Here is a 23,077-nt window from a genome sequence, read left to right as displayed (position 1 = left end):
CACCACATCCATCTGCCAGAGGGCTCAATAAGGCAGATCCTCAGAGCAGAGTAAAAGTTACATCATCTTGATAAATGAATACTGCTAGGCTATAATTAGTATATGTCAAACCCTAGTTACTAGATAGCTTCAAATATTTGAAATACCTGCCTCTCTCTGCCAATATTTGCTGGTAAATACGTGACCGAGCAATGTGCAATTTTCCCCATGATGTTACCATGGTGGCGTAATTTTAGTATATTCCATTGGTTGGTCCTCATCGAAAATACTGATTAACTTCCTCTCTGCCTCCATACTGAGGACAGTGCAGTAATTTTGACCTCGTGTATATGTGGCAGTCTTGTCTAGTACGCAAAGCCATGGACGGCATGTATCCTCCCTCAATGATTTGGGGCTTATTGTTGCCACCCAGCAACAGGACAGCCGGAGGCAAGGAGGTGGGTATTTGAATTGTAGTAAAGGGATAGAATTGAGAATGACCAACTAATATTAGTATCTTTGTCTCCTGTGTTACATCTATCTCCTCAAGTTAAATACCCTTGAAAGTAGGGGATCTCTGCTATCTTTGGGAGCTACAGGAGATTGTAAGAGCAGCTTCTTTAATAGTTGCCACGGGCCCTATTACCTTGCATTGGCCATTCACATTGATTTATCGGGTGTTTCAAATTTAAAGGGACCCCAGGAAGGAAAGATAGTAAAAGTAATTTAAAGATTTCAGGGAGTATAATTTCAAACATAAACATTCTGCCAGCACCAGCAAGAGCAAGACCTGCTGGACAGAAATGAGGAGTCATCTGACTTTCTTTAAGTAAAGGCTTAGCGTTAAGCAGTAAGAAAGCCAAGCAACCATAGGCTTTGCGCATAGCTAGGGTGACAGAAAAATGTGTGCAAAGCAGGAAAGAACCTAATTAGGCACAGATCTCTTCATCACACCCACTCCCACAATCACTGTCAGTAACAGTAACATCATCTCATTCAACCACTTCTGTCCATCTCCACCACCATTCTAGCCCAAACTACAGTCATCTTCTGCCTGGATTACTTCAGTTGCCTCTTTACTGGTCTTACTATAGCCACTCTCGCTTTCCTTATCCTTCTTAGAATAAAAACTTAAACCCATGCCTATAGGCTCTGTATAATTTGAGCTCTGCAGCTGCTGCCTCCTCCAAATTCATCTCATACCAATCGGTCTTCCACCTCAGGGCCTTTGCACTACTGTTGATTTGCTGGGACACTCTCATCCTCCTTTCCCTTCCCCTAGTTGCCTTAGAGCTCAGTTACACCTCACCCAATCAAAGAAGTCTTCCCTGCTTCACCATCTTCCAAACCCAAATTAGACCACATTTTTATATTAGATGTTTCCAAACCGCCCCATACTTTTTCTTCAGATCACTTAATTATATAGTCATCTGATTGTTGAATATCTGTTTCCAAACACTACTTAAATCCTTCTGAGAGAGAATATTAGGCTCATCATTATTTCCTTAGTGCCTGGCATAGTACCTGACTCAGGATACTCAGGAAATAGTACTGAATTAGTAAATATATCATCACATGTGGACAACAGCCTGATAAAGGCACACACACATGCACATAACCTCCCTGTCTCTCTCAGTGGCATCCTATGGGTTAGTGTATCAAGTCCCTTTGGGGATATCTACTCAACTTCCAATAGTTCCTTCTTCTCTAGGATTTGTTCCATAGTACTTCACAAACTCAGGTGTGGGCTCCTGGAAACCACGCTTGTACTTTGTGCCTCCCTCGTTTGCCCCCTGTCACCCAGTCCACCCCTACCCCCACCCTCGCTCATTGGATCAGGAGTGGATGCCCAGCCGAGGTTGGACCAATCAGAATTTCTCCATAGGAAATTTGAAATTGGGACTAGGGACAGTTGGTCTCTTCTGGTGGTTAAACTATAACGTGTTCTCTGGAATGCCAGGGTAATGGCCTCTACCCACTGTGTAGACCCATGAAGCACCGAGAAGAAAGGCTAACAGAACCAGAGACCGAAACAGCTACACAGAAATGAGAGCTTCTAGTCCTGGCTTTCAGTCCTTTCCTGTCTGTGAGCTGCCTCGGTCTCCTAGGGTTCCTAAATTTCTTTTTTGCTAAAGCTAGCTTGCATTGGTTTCCATTATTTGCAGCAAAAGGAGGCCTTAATACAACTAGAGAAACTAAAAATAATGACCCCAAAACATGCCCAGACTTTATGGAAGAAGACTCTGGGGTCACTGAGCTCATAATAGAAAATGAATGAACTTCAGATGACTTCTAGGTGCCTTATAGGTATCATGGTTAGTTTCGATTATTCTAATTAACTGCCATGTTAAAGAACCTTATGCTTAAGCAGGAAACATTCCTAATTAGCTCTTTTTAGAAACAAAGAGGCTGCCACATAATTGAAAGGTATCTCTATGTCTCTGAAGTTGCTTTAAGAAAACAAAGCAAAATGAAAAACTAACATTTAAGAAAGACAATCTTAATTAGCTTGGTGACTTTAAAAAAAAAACAAAAAAACCTTTAGCGCTGAGGATTTGACACATAACTTCACTTGATAGTTTCTCTTTAGTACTCTAAAATGGGTGATTGGCCAGCCAGGAACAGCTGAATGTATTGTTAATAACCTAGAAAATAATAGAAATAGGGGCACCTGGGTGGCTCAGTCAGTTAAGTGAATGACTCTTGATTTCGGCTCAGGTCATGATCTCAGGGTCGTGAGATCGAGCCCCAAGTTGGGCTCCACACTTAGGGTCTGCTTGAGATTCTCTCCCTCTGCCCCTCCCCCTACTCGTGCGTGCACACTCTCTTCTGCACACGCGTGCTCTCTCTCTCAAATAAATACATAAATCTTTAAAAAAGAAAATAATAGAAAAAGAAGGCAAGTTCTCTTTCTGTTTCTCACCATTGTCGTCATAAAAGAACTTAATGACTTTTATTTTTTAATTCTTTGGGGAAAAACAGGTTTTCTTTTTTTTTTTTTTTTTAATGAAAGGAGTATGATACTGATGTGTTCTTGCCTAGGAGATACTTTGCCTTACACCTGCCTATGATTGGACCCATCGTTTCTTCTGACTTTCTGTATCAAAGCTTCAGTGAGCTATCTATTTGTGAGCCTCAGTCGCCCCATCTTTCTTGCATTTGTTTTCCTATGCTTGTCACTCAATTTAACCTGAATTCTAACTCCTGTATATTATATTCCACTCTCTGGCTCTTCATTTTCTGTCCTAAAAAATTGGCAGTTTCCAACATCATTTTTAGTGTATTGAAAAATATTAACCAGCCCATAGAACCTAATGAGCATGAGCTCATTGCCTATACAATGACTTTCTGAATGGTCAGAAATAAAATGAGTGATAAGATTAAGCCATCCAAAAAGGGATCAGTCTTTCAAGTGAGATAAACTGAGATTTGAGGTCTGGAGAACAAAGAATAGAATGTGTTTCTAATTTTAGAGGTAATGCCCTCAAACTATAGTTTTTTTAGGTGTTTTCTGAATAACGTAGAAAATTGAGAATATGCAACTTAATGTTTAGCTCAGTTCATATGGGTAAAAATAGATATAACCTTAACTATTTTATTGTTTTAGTATAATAGACCTGTGTTTCTCTCAGTTAAACTATTTAGCATGTGTAGAACATAGGGTCCTCATGATGGATTCCTTGAACACAGCCTTTTTTCTAACTCAGGCACAACTGATTTTTTCATAACTTGTGTCTGTGGACATTGTTCTTATAGAAAACATCAACTAATAACTATTTATGATGCTGTCTACTCCTGAGTATAATCTGGCAATGTAACTTATAATTACCTGTTTTGGTTTTTTTCGTATTTATTAGGAATATGTACACAGACGTGATCTTAAAATCAGCCTCTAGTCATGGGCTTGTTAAATCATTTTTTTGTAGAAACAATATTATGCAATTTTTTCATGGCTGTAATCATGCCAGTAATTCACATCCATGTAGAGTTGTTTTATTTTATTTTACTTTATTTTATTTTATTTTGGTGGGGGATGGGTGGAGGGAGAGGGAGGATTCCAAGCAGACTCTACACCCAGGGCACAGCCCAATGCGGGGCTCGATCTCATGACCCTGAGACCGTGGCCTTAGCTGAAATCAAGAGGCGGATGTTTAACCAAATGAGCCATCCAGGTACCCTTCCATGAAGAGTAATTTTAAAATCTACCAGACTGTATTGTAGTCTTGGCTTTGTCCCACTACTCTTCACATCTCCGGTTCCTTTTACATAAATGGAGACTGTAGCTATTTTACCTATCTCAAGGGTAATTATGAGATTTAAATAAGAGAATGAACAGGAAACATTTTGTACATTATTATCCCTGAGTCCATTTGTTTGTGTCCCATATGTAGTAACTACAGGACTTGTAATTTATTCTTACAGCTCCTGTTTCCATAAATTTTTGCATAAGTCCAGTTTTTATGGAAAATAAAGTTTATAATTTAACTTTCCATGCTCTAAACATAGTTCCACTCCTGCCTCTTTTCCTCCTCATAAACATATAAAATGTGAATGTGAAGAGTAGAAAGGAGAGTTAAAAGAGTTACTGGGCTGAGCTGTTTTTCTTTCCTTTCTCAATTTCTTTTCTGTATTGTCTTTATAGAGAACAAAGTTTGTTTCTCTCTAAATAGAGCTGAAGTTAACAGAAGCAAGTGTGACCCCCAAATTATTATTTGTAGCTGACATTTATTGTTATTAATAATACTGTTATGAGGGGCACCTGGGTGGCTCAATCGTTAAGCATCTGCCTTCGGCTCAGGTCATGATCCCAGGGTCCTGGGATCGAGCCCCGCATCGGGCTCCCTGCTCGGCGGGAAGCCTGCTCCTCCCTCTCCCACTCCCCCTGCTTATGTTCCCTCTCTCACTGTGTCTCTCTCTGTCAATAAAATCTTTAAAATAATAATAATAATAATAATAATAATAATACTGTTATGAATAGCTGACATTTATTCTGCTCTTAGTATGTGCTAAATAGGTGTGGTACTGCCATTTTTCATGGAATCTAAAACATGAGCAGTGGAAAAAAGAAAAAAACAGTGGGAAGATGGACCATTATTTTATGTGCCACTAAGAAAGAAAAAAAACTTTAGTTGACTTTTGTCAAGTAAACCATGACAAAAATGCTCTCTTTACACCAAAAATACTTGGTTAATACCTATTAAAATGCTCCTGTAAGTTAAGATATATTATATGCCATTCTTGTACACACATAAGAGGGAATTATGAGCAAAATAAATTGGTCTAAAACTTCATCATATTCAGGCCCAACTCTTCTAAATTTTTATTTGACTCAAAATCTGTGTTTTTCCACACAGTACTGTCCTTTGAGCCATCAAGAGCATTAATAATGCAGCATTTCTTAAAGGAACACTCCACTGCTACCTGGGATTTTCTTCTGATTTTTCAACATCTACCCTGGCTTGAATCTTATACAAACTGATGATATGGTAATTTTCTAATATAAGTGACAGAATTATTGATGAGTTTTTGTGGTTTTCACTGGAACGAATAAATGTACCTCCCATTCTCACCCAATTTATCATTCCAGCATAATTTCAAACTCTGAGTAAAAAGTGTTTTGGCCTATGGTGTCTGGCATCACCTCTCTTGTCTGCATCCTCCTGTGTGCTTAATTTACCTATTTTTATTGTTTCTTGTAGTTTGTTAGATGCGGACTAAGTATTATTGAGAGTTTTATACAGTTGACCATTGAACGTGGGGGTTAGGGACAGTGACCCCTCCCCCCACACAGTCAAAAATCTGCATATAACTTTTGATTCCCCAAAATCTTAACTACTAACAGCATGCTGTTGTCCAGAAGCCTTACCAGTAACAAAAACAGTCAATTAACATGTATTTTGTATGTTGTATATATTATGACTTACAGCAAAGTCAGCTAGAGAAAAGAAATTGTTATTAAGAAAATCATAAGGAAGAGGCGTGCCGGGCTGGCTCAGTTCAAAGAGCATGTGATTCTAGATCTCAGGGTCATGAGTTCAAGCCCCTGTTGGGCATGGAACCTGCTTAGAAAAAGAAAAAGAAAAATCATAAGGAAGAGAAAATACATTTACAGTCTTGTACTGTATTTATTGGAAAATTCTGGATATAAGTGGACCTATGCCATTCAAACCCATATTGTTCAAGGGTCAACTGTATATAACTGCACTCAGGTAAAGGAGCAAATGGAGCTTCATCGCAGAGCCCACCATCTAATCATATCCTTGAAACTCTAAGGGCAACTGTAGGATTTTTTTTCCCCTAAATTACCCTAAATAGAATAATTACCAATTCTAAAGAAGTGGCACAGTCTCTCCTTAGGTATTCAAGAGTGTAGGCTGGAAAGCATGTCTTATGCTCCCACTAGATAATAAAACGAAATTAGTAGGTGATCTTATAAATGAGCACATGCTGTGTGCTCAGAGCTCTGGGTGTGACACAGTAAAATATACAAAGCATACACTCCGTCAAAAAGTGTATAATGTTGGGGTGCCTGGGTGGCTCAGTCATTAAGCGTCTGCCTTCGGCTCAGGTCGTGATCCCAGGGTCCTGGGATCGAGCCCCGCATCGGGCTCCCTGCTCAGCGGGAAGCCTGCTTCTCCCTCTCCCACTCCCCCTGCTGTGTTCCCTCTCTCGCTGTGTCTCTCTCTGTCAAATAAATAAATAAAAATTTTTTTTTAAAAAGTGTATAATGTTATGAGAGAGATATAGGGACTTGAAAAAATAAAGGATAATATAATGCAAAGCATACTCTTCTTTGAGATCTAGACCTTACCTACTGTAGGAGCTTAGAAGACTCAAGAAAGGTTGAGTGTATTTTGGAATAGCCAGCAGAGCCATGAAGAGACATTAAGTTCAATGGAGGACAGGGTTTGTGTTGCTAGATACGAAGGGGGACAACATCCCAGGCAGGGAAAATAACATAAAAACCCAAATGCTGAGCATAAAATAAGTCTTTTTCTGGAGCCAGGAGGGAGTCCAAGTCCTTTCACAGCTGATGAAAGTTTTCTTTGGAAAAAGAAGGTCTGAAATTGATTAGACTCCCCTTGCATAGAAAGGCTTTTGTGTTTATATTTTATTGCTATGAAAAAGCATTAGGCACATGATCATCACAGCTTGGGGGTCATGTTGCATATTTTAGTGAGTTGATGGCTAATTTACATCATGCTGGGGCCCACTAAATATTAATATCCTCCTTGCGTCTGTTATGCAAGTTTTGATATTCTGATCATTTGCCAGTGATTACTGCCTACTGACTTAGAAGGTTTTCTCCCATTATAATAATGGGCTAAATTACCCATATTCTCCTATGAAAATGGTAACATGAAGAAATTAGTGCCTCTCTCCCCAAGATTGCTATTAAGAAGTATTTGATTTGGTTTTATAGTTTTGCATTTTTTTTCTTTTTGGATCATGCAATTTTTGTATCTTTATTCTATTGATATGATATCTTACATTAATTGATTTTCAGGTGTTAAACTACCCTTTCATTTATGGGATAAATTCCACTTGGTCATAGTGTATAATCCTTTTTATATGTTGCTAGATTTGGTTTGCTGGTATTTTACTGAGACTTCTTTTTCTTTATTCAGTCACTCACTATGATGAGGAAGTGATCAACTGTGCATACACCAAGGCCAAAGTAAATTGTTTATCTTAACTGTCATCATTATTTTTTAACAGCTTTTCACACTGGCTGCTGCCTTCCATAGTTTGCCACACCTTTAGGTAAAGTCAGCACATCAAGCCTTGTAGAGTGGTCATTAAGTGTTAACTAATGAACAAGCTAAATCTCCAACTCTCTTAGGAATGCTGACATGCTGTCAGCAATGCTGGGACAAAAAAGGTATGGAAAAATGTACTTTTCACCTTGACAGTAGATCCCAGAGAGCTATCTACAGAAGTGATGAAGTCAGAGGAAAACATTGACATGCAGTGAAAGAAAACAGCACTTTGCTTTCCTACTACAGTTAGTCCTTGGTTCTTACCTCCTAAAATTGGAGCGTTTATATTTTTTTCCAACAGTCAGATTGTCTCCAAAACTCTTATGATCTCATATGAAAAGAAGAATGTCCTTGAACTCTGAATAATGCTGAGCCTCAACTCTCAAAGGAATATATTAACACAAGACAGATCTTTTTTTCTGTTGCTGTGATTTAGAATAAAATGGTTATTTGAAAGCAGAAATTGGTTATGATAAGACCTGCTTGCTGAAAGAGTTATCTTAAAGGAAAAAATAACTTGAGACTAATCCTATATAACAATTCCATGTGGAAACATTAATTTCATAGATTGATTGGAATATTAAATAGCAGTTAATTTTGCCAGAGTCTCTTGTTCGTATTGATCAAAGTCTTAGAGGAAAATAACCACACAAATTTTGTGTAATTCAAAATGCCATGTGAGTTAATGTATGGGAAGCACTTAGAACAGGATCTGACACATAGTAAGTGCTATATAAATGTTTGCTATTGTGAATGATAGAGTATGGATTATTCTTTAACTACCTAAGAAATTTTTTCAAGTAAGTGTACTAGCCTTTTTATGCCTTCTTTTCTTTGGAGTTGAACTATGATTTTTTTCCTGCTTTCTCCTTTGTTCAATATTCGGTTGTATACCTTTAAATAAAACAAAACAAAGGAAGTTAACTGGACTGAATTTACTTGAGATTATTAGGCTTAAACTTAACCCCATGTTAGTCTAAACTCCCAAACATTCAGACTAGTTTCAAAGTCAGCAGACTGGAGGACTTTTTAAAACGAACTTAGCTGATAATCTCCTTTTTTGTTCTGAGGATTTAATCACTTTGGTTGGTATTGAGAGATATGTTTTAATATTTTGCTATGTTTTCTCGTCCTTTTTTTTTTTTAAAGATTTATTTATGTATTTTAGAGAGAGAGAGAGCATGAGCAGGAAGGACAGAGGGAGAATCTCAAGCAGATTCCACGCTGAGCACAGAGCCCAACGTGGGGCTCAATCTCATCACCCTGATCTCATCACCCTGAGATCACGATCTGAGCTGAAACCAAGAGTCAGACGCTCAACCGACTGTGCCATCAGGCACCCCTGTTTTCTTTTTTTTTAAATGAAGAAACCATAGTCAATACTTAGCCTCTTATCTCACAAGAGTTGCTAGATATAAACCAGCAAAACAATTCATAAAGAAAAAGATCCATGCATTTCACTGCAATAAAGATTTAAAACTTCTATGCATTAAAAAAATAATAAAAAATAAAACTTCTATGCATAAAACAAACTTAGACAAAACTATATTAATAAAGGGCAAATACTTTTAATCTTATAAATTAATGAGACAAATATGAGACAAAAATTTTTCTACCAAAAAAATAGGCAAAGAACATACACAAAAAATTCAAAGGAAGAAATAGAAATGGCCAATCCACGTGTTAGAAAAATGGTCAGCCTCACTAGTAATCAGAGAAATATTCATTAAAATAAGTTACCGTTTGGGATGCCTGGGTTCGGCTCAGGTCATGATCTTACGGTCCTGGGATGGAGCCCTGCTTTGGGCTCCTCGCTTAGCGGGAAGTCTGCTTCTCCCTCTGCCCCTCCCCCCAACTCATTCTGTCTCTCTCTCTATCTCAAATAAATAAAATCTTTAAAAAAAAGTTACATAGCTATAGTTATAATTTTTTTTATTATTATCATACTTGATATTGTCAAGTGTACTGAGAAATAGGCATTTTCATATACTACTGGGACTGTAAATTGAAATATCTTGCTGGAAATTAATTTGATAATATGAATCAAGAGCATTAAAGAGTTTATACCTACCACTTTTCAACACACTAGATTGGCAAAAAATAAAAAGTCTGACAATACCAGGTGCTGAAGATGAGAAGCAATGGGAGCTCTTATATATAGCTGATAAAAGTATTGGAGATTCTTTTGATATTTTATAATAATAAATATATGATAAATAATAATATACAAAATATATTTTGCAATATCATATGTAATGCATAGAGACCAAAAACCATATGACCAAAATAATATAAAACATAATATATAAAATAAATATTTTTAAAGTAAATATAATAATAATTGGATATTCATAAGCTAGCAGTTCCATTTCTAGATCTATACCCTAGACTAGGGATTCTTGTTCATGTTTCACAGACATTGATAGAAGAATATTCATAATAGCATTGTTCATAACAGCAAAAAAGCTGATAATAATTCAGATATTCATTTGTAGGAAAACAGATAGTAGTACTTTCAAACAACAGAAATCTGTAACAGTAGGGGCGCCTGGGTGGCTCAGTTGGTTGGGCGACTGCCTTCGGCTCAGGTCATGGTCCTGGAGTCCCGGGATCGAGTCCCGCATCGGGCTCCCTGCTCAGCAGGGAGTCTGCTTCTCCCTCTGACCCTCCTCCCTCTCATGCTCTCTGTCTCTCATTCTCTCTCTCTCAAATAAATAAATAAAATATTTAAAAAAAAAAAAAAAGAAATCTGTAACAGTAACACTGAAAGAAGTACATGTAAATGTATCAACATTGATGAGTCTGAGAAACATAACACTGAAAAAATATAGCACTGAAAAAAACAAATTATGAAAGAATACACTCACTAAGATACCATTTTGTGAAATACAAAAGCAAGCAGAAATAATATATTGTTTAGGGATACAAACGTATTTTAAACTAAAAAAAAGAACAACAGAAAAAGAAATCCAGATGGTAGTTACCTCTTACAGGAGGGAGGGAGATGAGCTTCCACCATTGTGCTAATTCTTCCTCTCTCAGGTTAAGTGGGAGATTCATGATGTTTTTTATTATTATTATTATTTCATAACTTGTCTATTATGTATATTATTGTATATATCAAATATTTCATAATAAATTTAAAAAGCTTGTAGAGTGTTATTTCATAATTCCATTTTTAGAGATCAAAAACAATGATGAAAAAATAAGTGCAGAAAAAGTTTATCCCAATGGTGGTATTTATTGTGACCCCAAACTGAAAAAACCTAGACATCCAACACCATTTTTTTATATCTTGTCTTGTTCAAAAAAGGATTTATTTTAAAGATTGTATTTTTTTAAGTAATCTCTACACTCAACTAGGGCTCAAACTCACAACTCTGAGATTAAGAGTCACATGCTCTACCGCGTTATCCAGCCGGGTTCCCCAAGAAAGGACTTTAAAAGGCCTTAAAAAATACATTAAGTGAGATAAAAGTTAATTAAAACTTGCTGAGAAGTGAAAGTTAAAGCAAGAAGGTAAGAGAAAGCCAGGAGTAAGGTTATTATGAACAATATAAATTATAAAGTCTCCTGTTCTTACTAGAGGTAGGCCACAAATTTGACTCCAAGCTTCCAGTAACCAGGATAAAAAGGGAAAGATGATTTATGGCGCACTTAAGATAAGAGCAAATCAACTGTTCTGATTGAGACCAGAGAGAAATTTCTCCCCAGATTAACTGTGCAGGCAAGTTACTTACATTCTCTCTGCCTATGTTTCCTCCGCAATAAAATAGAATAACAGTATCTGTTATAGGGTGTTGTGAGGATTACATAAGCTAAGTTCCCAGGACAGCACCTACCAGGTAGTAATCACTCAAATCGGTTACTGATTAGCCATAATGAATGACATTCTCAAGGGTGGATCAGTTGGTTAAGCGTCTGCCTTCAGCTCAGGTCATGATCTCAGGGTCGTGGGCTCCCTGCTCAGTGGAGAGTCTGCTTCTTCCTCTTCCTCTGCTCCTTCCCCCTGCAAGTGCGTTGCTCTCGCTCTCTCACTCTCTCTCTCTTAAATAAATAAATAAATAAATAAATAAATAAATAAATATCTTTAAAAAAAAAAAGTGTTCTTACAGAAAACACTCATGGAAGTAGATACCGTTATGGGAGAAATTGAAAGGTCACCCTTGTCTCAGGTAGGAAGTTCTCTCAACAGTAGAACGGTGTTGTAAATTAGTTGTCTGGTATTCTGTCTGTGCTCACTCAATACATATTTATCAGGCACATCTGTTATGCACATTTTCTGTCTGGTAATAGATGACCAGGATATAGGATTTGTTAAGTGATGTTCTGCTTCAGCCAACTGTTAAGTAGTCTAATCTTGAAATCATTCTAATGTGTTGAATAATAAATAAAATTTGTTGCATTTATGTTTTTTGCTTTCCAAATGTGAAAGTAATATTCTGCAGTCAAAGACTGACCGAAAGCAATTATGAAAAGAACAGCGAGAAATAGTAATTTAACTTAGTTAACACCTGCTAAGAGCAGAATAATCAGTTGAAGATTTTAGCTTCCTGAGAAGTGATATCATGGTGATAAAAGTATTAATTGCTACATTTATTGAGTGTTAACTATGCACCAAACTCTGTGCTTATTTCTTTACATATAATACCTCACTTAATCCTTACAACACTTTTAGCTTGTGAGTATTATCTCCATTTTTTTGGTGGGAAGATTTTGAAGCCTTAGAGGGAATAAGCCACTTAGCTAAAGTCAACAGCAGCAAGTGTGGGTTCAACCCAGGCCTTGCTGGTTCTAAAGCCCTTGTTCTTGGTCACTTTAATATATTACCTTTCATAGAATGAAACCAAAACTTACCATACCTTGAAACCCCTTGTTCCAGATTTAAAATGTTTTTTTCCCTGACACCCTCAGTCAAGTATACCCTGGTTTTTACTATCCTGTAATAAGTTTATGCATCAGTCTTGTTATCTTCCTGGTTTTGACTATCAGACTGAAAAGTTAACCTTCTTCTGGTCTAACTACGTGATTGATACTCATGCCATTTAATCACTTCATTTGATCACCACCCTGGACTTAAAAATAATTTTAAAATGGAAAGTATCCTTGGTTTTGAAGTAGAAAAGGTCAGCAGTTTAGTTTGGTGTGATATTAGTGTTGACAGTGAAGATGCATCTTATATTTAATGATCAAGAAAATTCAGGCTCCAGGCAGTTTGACCTGAGGCTCTCTGATGTCCCCTGCCAACTATAGAAACAGATTTCCCATTCAAACTATGAAGTGTGTATGTCATGCTCACTGAGTGGGTTAGAGAACATGGCCTATCATTGTTTTTCCTTTTTGTCAGCATAACAGACAGTTGTCCTGAGACTCCTGGTAGTTGCTGCAGTGGTATGGTGAAGATCTCAAAAGACAAATACTCGGGGCACCTATCTGGCTCAGTCAGTAGAGCGTGTGACTGTTGTTTTCAGGGTCATGAGTTCAAGCCCCATGTCGGGCATAGAGATTACTTAAAAAAAAAAAAAAGACTCAAGAGACAAACACTGTCATGTTGAAAACAGATGTATTCAGGTCAGTGGCTTAAGATTATATTAATTGCATTGTGCAGTTCAGAAACTAGAATAAGCCTATCAAGAAAATGATCATTCTGAAATACTTGTATAAGGGCAGGATTTACTGTAGGAGGTAGACAAAATTTCCTGAAAGATAACTGTATGAAAGAAAATAAGGTTGAAGTTTACATTTGTTGAAATATATTAACGTTGAATGTCTTTAATAAATTAAGATCCACTTGCAGGTACTGATTTCCTTTTCCTTTTATGATTTTTTAAATTTTTTTTGGCCTTTGTTCATAATACATATTTTCTTCTCTTTCTGGCTTCCCATATTCCTTAAATCATTTCATCTAGATCTATAGACCATCTGTCCTTCCAAAAGGCTATTCCTTCTCTCCACAAGGGGCAAGGGTGGAAATAAGAGGCATAATATGGAAAGAAAGCCAGGAAAAATCTTGCAGACAATTTTCTGGCTCCTCTTCTCTGGCCCTTCTTTGCAACCCCCTAGGGAGTGACAGGGAGCTAACAGCTTGTATCCGTGAAAGTGGCAGTGGCTACGGAAGAGAAAATGTGAGGCTGTTCAGCTCTCTTCCTAGACAGAAAAGCAATACAAATGGTGGATAGTGTGCTGGAATGCACACGTTCTTTGCCACAGGACCAAATAGATTGGAATTTCTTATTGCAGTGGAACATAAGAGGCTCCGACAATGTTTGAGTAAGTAAAATGCAAGCTAGTCATTTGAATTGCTTCCAGATACACAGTTGGAAGCTCTCTGCGTTGTGATAATTTTGTAATAACCTGTCTTCCAAAAGACAGTCTCATGATCTGGGGGATTACATGCACACTGTGCTCCAGGAGCTGCACCCACAGGATTTTACAGGGTTAAGATACACAATTCATCCTGAGAGCCAGATGGTGTCTAGCGATAGCCTGTGAAAATGTAGCCCCAATGAAGGTCCTTGAGGAATTGCCCTTGGAGCTCCCTAGCCTGAGCATAGGAGGTCTTCAGCTAATAAATGTTGAATGAATGGCACATTAGTTCAAGCCAGTTTCCATTAGCAGTTTTGTATGTAAGGAGAAACCACTCTCTCCCACCTCCTCCAGCATCATCAGTCTTGTTATTTTCTTGGTTTTGACTATCGGACTGAAAAGTTAACCTCAGAAATAAGGCAGTCTTGCCTCAGGGAAACCTAAAAACCTGAAAGGAGGGGTGCTGTCCAAAACCAAATTACAGAGGAGGTAGTAACTTTGAAGTGGGCCATACTTGATGGAGCTGAATTTTCTAGTTTTTAGGCCCTTTCAGGTTCCAGCCACACAAAAATAATGACAATAATAGAACCCATTGCCCAAAGTCAAGTCTGAGTTCTCAAAAGAACATTAATAAAAATACTAATTTGAGCATTAGAATTGTTACTCGGAAATTTCTCCTGGAAATGGTCTTTATTGTCTTTGAAAATCACAGAGGTGAAGCTTTATGCCCCTTCGGGGAGAGCAGATGAATACAGGCTTTTCATAAGCCCTGGAGCAAGCTGCTGCTGCCAACTTTATAAACAAGAAGCTTTTCACCCTTGAGTCTGTCATGTAGGATAAAGCCTCAAACTCATCTAATTCAGATATATGGAATTGCTCCAGAGTTGTCACATCTCCCAGATAAAGGTAAAATGAGCACCCTAAATTGTTAAAGCCTGCCTTGGGGAGCAGGGACCACAGCTTTGTTTTCTCTTGCCTCTCAAAGCCGCTTGGTGACCTGGGCATCTCCAACTTCTGCCTGGGTACCACCTTTCACTGAAGATCTGATGTAAACATTGCAGAAAGTATTCCCACTTGCAGAAATCTTATCAATCCTCCCTTTTGTTTCAAGATGGTAAATTGAACCATAAATCAAACTTAAATTGAATCCTGAAAACTTTTGATATCATCAAAAATTAATCAAAAAAATTAATCAGCTCTGTAGAAGTGATGAGGTAACAAAAATGAAGCATTGAGTAGTTGAGTTAATAAAAAAGAGGCCTTCACTTAATATTGATGTTGTTGATTTCTTTGGAAATAGTTTTGAAGTTTTGCTTCAAGGGCAGTTTCTCAATAGTTTTAAATATGACTAAGCCTCATGGCTTTGTTAGTTTATCTAAAACAATGCAGTGCCATCCCATAGAATGAATATGTACCATTGCTTAGAAGGATGAAACTGTGATATTGAGATACAGTCTTTGGATTCAGACAGAGCTAAGTTTGAGCCCCAACTCTACCAAGTGGAACTTCCTGTTGCCTCGGTTTTCTCATCTGTAGAATGGAGCTGATAATATCTACTCCATAGTGTTGTTAAGTGACTAAATGAAGGGATGTATGGGCAAAGTTCCTGGCCCACAGTACATGCTCAGTAAATGGTTGCTGTTGTTAAAATGTAGTTCTTGTGTCCTGCTCACTGATACAGTCTCACTAGGGAGGGTATGAGTGTATATCAACTTACGCACACTGAGGAAATAAGAATTAAAAGAGCATTTCACTCTGGACTACATACTTCCTTATTTTGTGTCTCATGTTAAGTCTTATCTCCCTACTAGATGGTGAAGTTCCTGAGGACAGAAACTGAATCTTCTCCTTCTTCTGTACTCCACAATGACTAACACAGTGCTAGATAACTAGTAGACATTCTGGAAATGTTTGTTGACATACCTTACTTAGCGATGTCATATGTCTTTCTATACCCCTCTTACGAGAACAGGATTATGCCCTGTCACATAAGAATCTTAAAATTTCCTGGTAATTGTTATTTTCCAATAGATCTGTGGGGATATTTTACCATCTTCAAATTGTTTTTGCTTTCTAATTGGTTTCTGGGCTCATCTTTAGCCATTTTGTTATTTATGCATTTGTAAGTTTCATTAACACTGCAGTTGGCACTGAAATAACTTTCCTGTCTCCTTTTTTTTAAGAGGGTAAGGAGGGGCAGAGGGAGAGTGAGAGAATTCCAAGCAGGCTCCACACCCAGCACAGATCCTGACTCAGGCCCGATCTCAAGACCCTGAGATCATGACCTGAGCTGAATCCAAGAGTCGGACGCTTAACTGACTGAGCCACCCAGGCATCCCTTCCTGTCTCCATTTTTAAATGAAAATCTTAGTTTTCTAATATTACTGAAATTAGCTAGAAACTCTTCATACTTAACCTTTTCATCTGCATATTTAAATGTATTTGATGATTTTTTCAGTAGTTTTGTGGTAAATAAGCATGTCTAATTAAGGCATCCTGCACTAGGCATTTTTTTCAAGCTCTATTGATGTCTTAGTGTTTGATTACCATTTTAGGGGAAACCTGAAAATGCATTACTTTTCTTTTAAATCCTTAAAGGTGTGAGTGTATAACAATATTAAGTACAGATTGAGGAATTAATACGACTTTACAAATATACAGTTGATCAAATTTATAATTTGCTTTTTTTTTTCAGAGTGTTTTTTAATGGTAATTGGCCTGTTCAGATTTTCTACTTCTTGACTCAATTAGAGAGGAGGGTAATTAGTATTTTTCTTAAGAAAAAGTTCATAGCCTAAAATTATAAAGTGAATTCATCTTCAGGGTCTGTATTTTTTGTTGTATACAATTTTTTTTTATGATTTATCATTTCTAATTTTGTGTGTTAGGATTTTTTTTTTTTGATTAGGCAAACTGAAGTTTTATAGGCACATTTTGGGCAGTTGGAAGATCACCTTTGGCCATACCTTCTAAGTCCCGATTTATCATGTTCCCATTCCCATTCATTTCTTTTTTTTTTTAAGAGCCTGTGTGAACTTTTTTTTTTATAGATTTTATTTATTTATTTGACAGAGAGAGATAGCGAGAGCAGGAACACAAGCAGGGGGAGTGGGAGAGGGAGAAGCAGGCCTCCTGCGGGCCGAAGGCAGAAGCTTAACGACTGAGCCACCAGGCGCCCCTCCCATTCATTTCTAACAGCACATAATTGCAGGTTTTGTGAAAGTTTAGGAGTTTTGTGTCTATGACTTGCATAGACATCCGTCATTAACTTCTAGTTTCTGGCATATTCCCCACTGTCTGAGAGCACCTCCTTACCACTGTGAGGAGCTTCTGCATGGTCCTCCCTCACCTCTAGCACTCGGTGCTCATCTTCTTCTAATTAAGGCATCCTGCACTAGTGATCCCCCTCCTTTGTCATTCCTTGTTGACTATAATAAGTACTGGCAGGGGGGGCGATAATTAGGTTTTAAGTTATTTCTGAGTAGCAGGGACATGAATGATCCAGAGAGCACTTATTACCAATAATATTACTCATGAATTGGAGTGGAGTTTTAACATTGTTTTTATCCCCACAGGGATGCTCCTGCTCTGTAAGGTCTGAGGTGTTATAGCAGCTCTGTTTTATCCATGAGGATATTGAGGCCCAGAGTAGTTGGGTGACTTTCCTAAAGTCATAAATAGTTACTGATAAAGCTGGAATAAGAACCCAGGTCTTCTGTTTCTGATTAATTTTTTCAAATCTTAGTGAGAATTACAGTTCAAATATACAGTCTCGGTGGCCATCAGCTATTTTCTGCCATCCAGCGCAGTTGATCATTCCACATTCCGTGTCAAAATACCTTGCATTTGACCCCATGAACACTCTGTTTCTCTCCCAGTTCGAACGCCATGACCCTGTGGATGGGAAAATTACTGAGAGGCAGTTTGGTGGCATGCTGCTGGCCTACAGTGGGGTGCAGTCCAAGAAGCTGACCGCCATGCAGAAGCAGCTCAAGAAGCACTTCAAAGAGGGAAAGGTAGGTGTCTTTGTTTATCGGAAGAAAAGGAACCATGGGAAGGTATGGTTATATTGCAAAAGTACTAACATAATGAGAGTGTCATGACGCAAAGATGATAACCAATTCATCTCTGCTACATGAAAAAACATGAGCAGTGGATGAGGAAGAAGGGAGAGCCCAGAATAAGCCCTTAGGTTTCTTGTTCAGACGAAGAGTGGCACCATGAACTAAGATTGAGAAATTAAACGGGGTGCCTATCTGGCTCAGTCGGTTGAGCATGTAGCTCTTGGTCTCAGGGTTGTGAGTTCAAGCCCCCCATTGGACCTAGAACTTACTAAAAAAAAAAAAAATTCAGAAAGTCTGTCTGGAGAAAAATTAAGAGACTGGTTTACAGAGGAAGATAAGGAGTTTAGTTACAGATATCTTGATTTAAGGTGCCTGTGGACTATCCAGTTAGAGATGATTAGCAGGCACTTGGATATTCACTTCTACTTCAGATGACTGAGATAGGTTTGGGAATCATCAACACATTATTCAAGTTAAAGCCATGAGAACCCATGCGATTCAGTCAGAAGACTGTTACACAGGAAAGAAATGCCCTTTTTTGGCCAAAGAAAAAATAGAGTAGAACATGAACATTTAACAAACTGAGCCACCCAGGCGCCCGGAACATGCACATTTAACTAGCACGGGAAGGAAATGGTTAGAGAAAGTACTGCAATTGAAGCCAAGGAAGTAGAGGGTGCGGGGACAAGAGGGGTCTGCAGTGTCACATGGGACAGAGCGGGTCCGGTAAAGTAAGATAATAAACATCCATTGGCTTTGGCAAAATGGTAATAATTGATGACCTTTGGGAGCGGTTTTATTAGAGTGGAGGACACATTACAATGGGAAGTAAGGAAGTCAAGAAAGAGAAGAGAGGAAGAAAATGAGGACGAGGGAAGAGGGGCTCCAGAAAGAAGGAAATAGAATATGTTCAAAACTCTGAGACAGTGTATTAGTCAGCTTGGGCTGCTACCACAACACACCACGGCCTGGGTGCCTTCGACAACAGAAATTTATTTTCTCACAGTTCTGGAGGCCAGACAGCCACGATCGAGGTGCAGGCAAATTAAATTTCTAATGAGGGCTCTCTTCCTAGCCTTTGGACAGCTGCCTTCTTACTATAGCCTCACGTGGCCTTTCCTTGGTTGTTTGCATGGTGAGAGACAGAAAGGGAGAGCGAGAGAGCGAGAGCCGGAAAGCACACATGCACACTAGCTCTCTGATGCCTCGTCTCATAAGGACGGTAATCCTGTCCAGTCAGGGCCCCGCCCTTCTGACCTCATTTAACCTTGGTTATTTGCTTAGAGGCCCCACCTCCTAAGACAGCCACACTGGGGGTTAGGGCTTCAGTGTATGTTTAAGTTTCGTCGTCGGGGGACACATTGAGTCCATAAGAGACAGAAAACACAAAGATCTAGCACGTGTGAGGAACTGAGAGGGGGCTGTTGTGGTTGGAGCATACTAGCAAGGAGGAGAATGGCCTGAGATGAGGTCTGAGAGGGAGATTGGGGCCAGCATGTGCATGGAAGGAGTTTGGGTTATGTTCACAGTGGGATGGGAAGCTATTAAAGGGCTGTGAGCCGTGAAATGCTTGTATATTTGTATGTATGTTTAAATAAATGACTCTGGCTGTTTTATGAAAAATAGTTTGGAAAGGAGCAAACATAGAAGCCAAAAGACTGATGCTAAGATTATTAGAGAATTCAGGAAGAGATGATGGAGCATTTTTTGAGCAGCACTGCAATTGGAGACTGTGAGTTTGCAGGGTCCCCAGTCAGCACTGCTCTCCGTAGCTTTGCACACCAGCTTGTACCTGGTGCAGGAGGGGGCAGATGGTAGAACTGATTCAGCATCTGGAGTTTTGCCGGCTTGTGGGATGGACATACTGAAGCAGAGATCAGTGAAGAGGCATACCTCTTAACGATCTCTCTCTCTCTCTCACACACACACACACTCACACACACACACACACACACACACACACATACCCACGATGCCAGATCTTCTCATTCTCGCCCACTACCCTTTCCCCTGGACAATGATTACCACTTGACCAAGACCAAAGAAACTGACCTGACTCATCATTAACAGAAAGTGACAGAGAACAGTACTCTCTCTTAGAGACAACTTTTACAGTGCTTAGTACCCAGCTCATATCTGTTAGAAATTGTAATTTCCAAAAATTAAAGGCGAATGTTCAGGTGGATTTTTTAGCCCCCATGCTGGAAGCACAGTATTTGCATTAGGAAACACTTTTCTTTTTACCAGACTAATTTTTATTTTTTTTTATTTTTTATTTTTTTAAAGATTTTATTTATTTATTTGACAGAGAGAGAGATAGCGAGAGCAGGAACACAAGCAGGGGGAGTGGGAGAGGGAGAAGCAGGCTTCCCGCCGAGCAGGGAGCCTGATCTGGGGCTCGATCCCAGGACCCTGGGATCATGACCTGAGCCAAAGGCAGACGCTTAACGACTGAGCCACCCAGGCACCCACCAGACTAATTTTTAAATAAGTTTGGTCCAGACATTTATTTGACCTTAATTATCTATTAATTATCTATCATAATAGGCTAATTAGTGTTTTATTATGAACTCATATTTAAAAGCAATAAATTGGTTGTTGGAGACATCTCCCTTGAAGGAATAGAGTAGCTTTGGCGGGACTTAATTTAGGACCTGGAGACCTTACAGAAGAGCTGTGAAGTGAAAGGACAGATTTTGTCAGATAAAAATCTGGGATGCTAAATTACTCCTGGCCCAGAATTTCCAGGTTGCGTTAGCAAGGAGATTGAGATTGATTGTCTTCTCATGTTGATTAAGTTTGTGAACATAGCAATTAACTAGAATGAAAGTTAATGAAGGGCCTTTGCTCTTGAGGTTACCAGTCCATCTCTCTAGGACCATGTCTCATTAAAGAGGAATCACCATCTGCTTCCTAATTGTTTCTTTTATTCCACGCTGGACTTGTTAACATGAAAATGTAACTTTTCATTTGGCTCATATTAATCATTTTCTGTGTGGGATTCTGCACAAATTATCTATCCAGACCTAAAGGACTGGCGGTCCTAGTGGTAGTATTAAGTAAATATTTGCGTATCACTTAATGACCGTGCAGTGTTTCACTGCCTTTCACATTGTTCTTTTTCTGTCTTTCTAACAGCCTTGTTAGATCTCATTTTGCCTTTGAGAATCTAGAGACAGAAAGAAAGAGAAATGAATGACCCACCCAGAGTCTGGACTGAAATCCAAGGCTTTCTATTCCAGATCTTGTCCTTTCTATAGCAGAGTTCTCCTTAACCATACCTTTCCTCCAAAGCAGTGCTTCTCAAGCCGGGTCGCCCGGTATCACTTGGGGAATTTTTCAGAAATGTGATTGTTGGGGCCCTCTTCAGACCAACTAAATCAGAAGCTCAGTGGGTGGGTCCAGGCATCAGTGTTTCTTAAAGGCTCCCAAGGTGATTCTCATGTGCACCTTAGCTTGTGGGCCTTTTGCTCTCGAGGGGGCTGTACTCTGTCAGTGTCTCTAGATCTTTTGTCCCTGAGTAATAGCTGGAAGGATTGGGGAACCTGGCATGCTGGACAAATTACTCTGTTCATGCTCTGAGGAACTGCCGTGTTTCTTATTTAACAAAGACAGTTTTCATTTCTTCCTTTTTTTTTTTTTCTTTTAAATGGGGAACATGTTTTGTTTGGGCTTTATTTTAAAAATTAGTCCCTATCCTCTACCAGATTTTCCCCATTCCGCTCAATATCCTTTTTCCTTTGAATAATTCTTCTAGGCCAAATCTGACTCAGCTCTAAAATTTGCCTATTTTCCTTCCTCCATATGGTCTTCTCATTAAAAGAAAGAATTTTCTGAGACTTTATAAATGTAGTTCACAGGGATGGTTCTCTATGCTTAAGAGCACAGAAGTGGCAGACTTTAATAATTTAGCAAATCCGCTTAAGGCTGAATTGAAAATGATATTCAGTTCAATGTTGGACATTGCTGTGTGCAAGACACTAAGCCAGGTGCTATGAAAAAGATAAAAGATAAACAAAAACCATCACCTATCCCCAAGAAATATATAGTCTGTAATAATTGAGTAAGAAAAATATATATATACACACAAAGAACTATATAATTTCATATTCAGTATTTACTGAGCGTCCACTCTGTGCTAAGCACTCTTAAAAATATTGGGAATACAGTAATGAGCAAAACCAAGTCTCTGCCTCATAGAACTTAACATTCCCAGTGCTGGGAGACAGGTAATAAATAATTGTAATACAAGGCAACTCACTCGACTTTGAGCCTCTTGAGAGCAGTGTCTTACTCATCTTTGCATGTCCACAGTATAGTGAGTGTCCCTAGGCAAATGTTTGTCAAATGCATTGGTGAATGTATTAAGTACCCTGGTAAAGCTCTGAAGACTTTTGGGAGCACCAATGAGAAAGATTAGAAGAAGAGACTAAGATTTCTCGGCAGAGATACAATTTGAACTTGGCCTTAAAAGCAGAGTAGGATTTTGCAGGGTGTCAGCTTGTGGCTTTCTCCTCAGCTTCCTTCTGCTCCCTCATCATCTCCCCCCTGAACAGTCTTGACCCTTAAATCTTTAAGGTTGTTGAAGGCAGAAAATCTCATCTGTAATTCCTTCCTGCTGAAGAGGGGCGTAGAGATGGGTCAATATTAGTCAGTTGGGGAACGTATAGGAGGGTTATAGCGGAGTTCTGAAAGGAGGAGGCAGCTAGAGGGAAAAACAACCTTAGCTTGACAATAGCAAGGCCTTCGGTATCCTGAGAGTCTTCTTTACCATATGAATGTCCTTTTGGACTCTTCCCTTTTTCCTTACCTCCCCCAACTCCCAAGTATATAATCAGTCATTCCTCACAACCCCAGGGCAGCAGCTCTTTCTGCCCACGGGTCCTGTCCCCGTGCTTTAATAAAACCATCTTTTTGCACCAAAAAAAAAAAAGGCGGGGGGCAGAGTAGGATTTTGACAAGCAAAAG

At 38.8% G+C, this 23,077-nt stretch overlaps 1 protein-coding gene across 7 annotated transcripts in view; it reads left to right on the top strand.

The window, feature by feature from the left end:
• Window positions 1-23,077, top strand: part of MICU1 (mitochondrial calcium uptake 1) — a 238,907-nt gene that overhangs the window by 178,888 nt on the left and 36,942 nt on the right. For all 7 annotated transcript variants that reach the window (XM_021699547.1, XM_021699544.1, XM_021699543.1 and 4 more), the window contains one exon: window positions 17,924-18,061. In XM_021699547.1, the coding sequence (XP_021555222.1) occupies window positions 17,924-18,061 (138 nt within the window). The remainder of the gene's footprint in view (window positions 1-17,923; window positions 18,062-23,077) is intronic.

This window comes from Neomonachus schauinslandi, chromosome 6 (assembly GCF_002201575.2).
Source record: "Neomonachus schauinslandi chromosome 6, ASM220157v2, whole genome shotgun sequence".
In the NCBI taxonomy this organism is placed as follows: domain Eukaryota; kingdom Metazoa; phylum Chordata; class Mammalia; order Carnivora; family Phocidae; genus Neomonachus; species Neomonachus schauinslandi.
The sequence above is the reverse complement of the archived record's forward strand: the minus strand, read 5'-3'. Positions and strand labels throughout refer to the sequence as shown.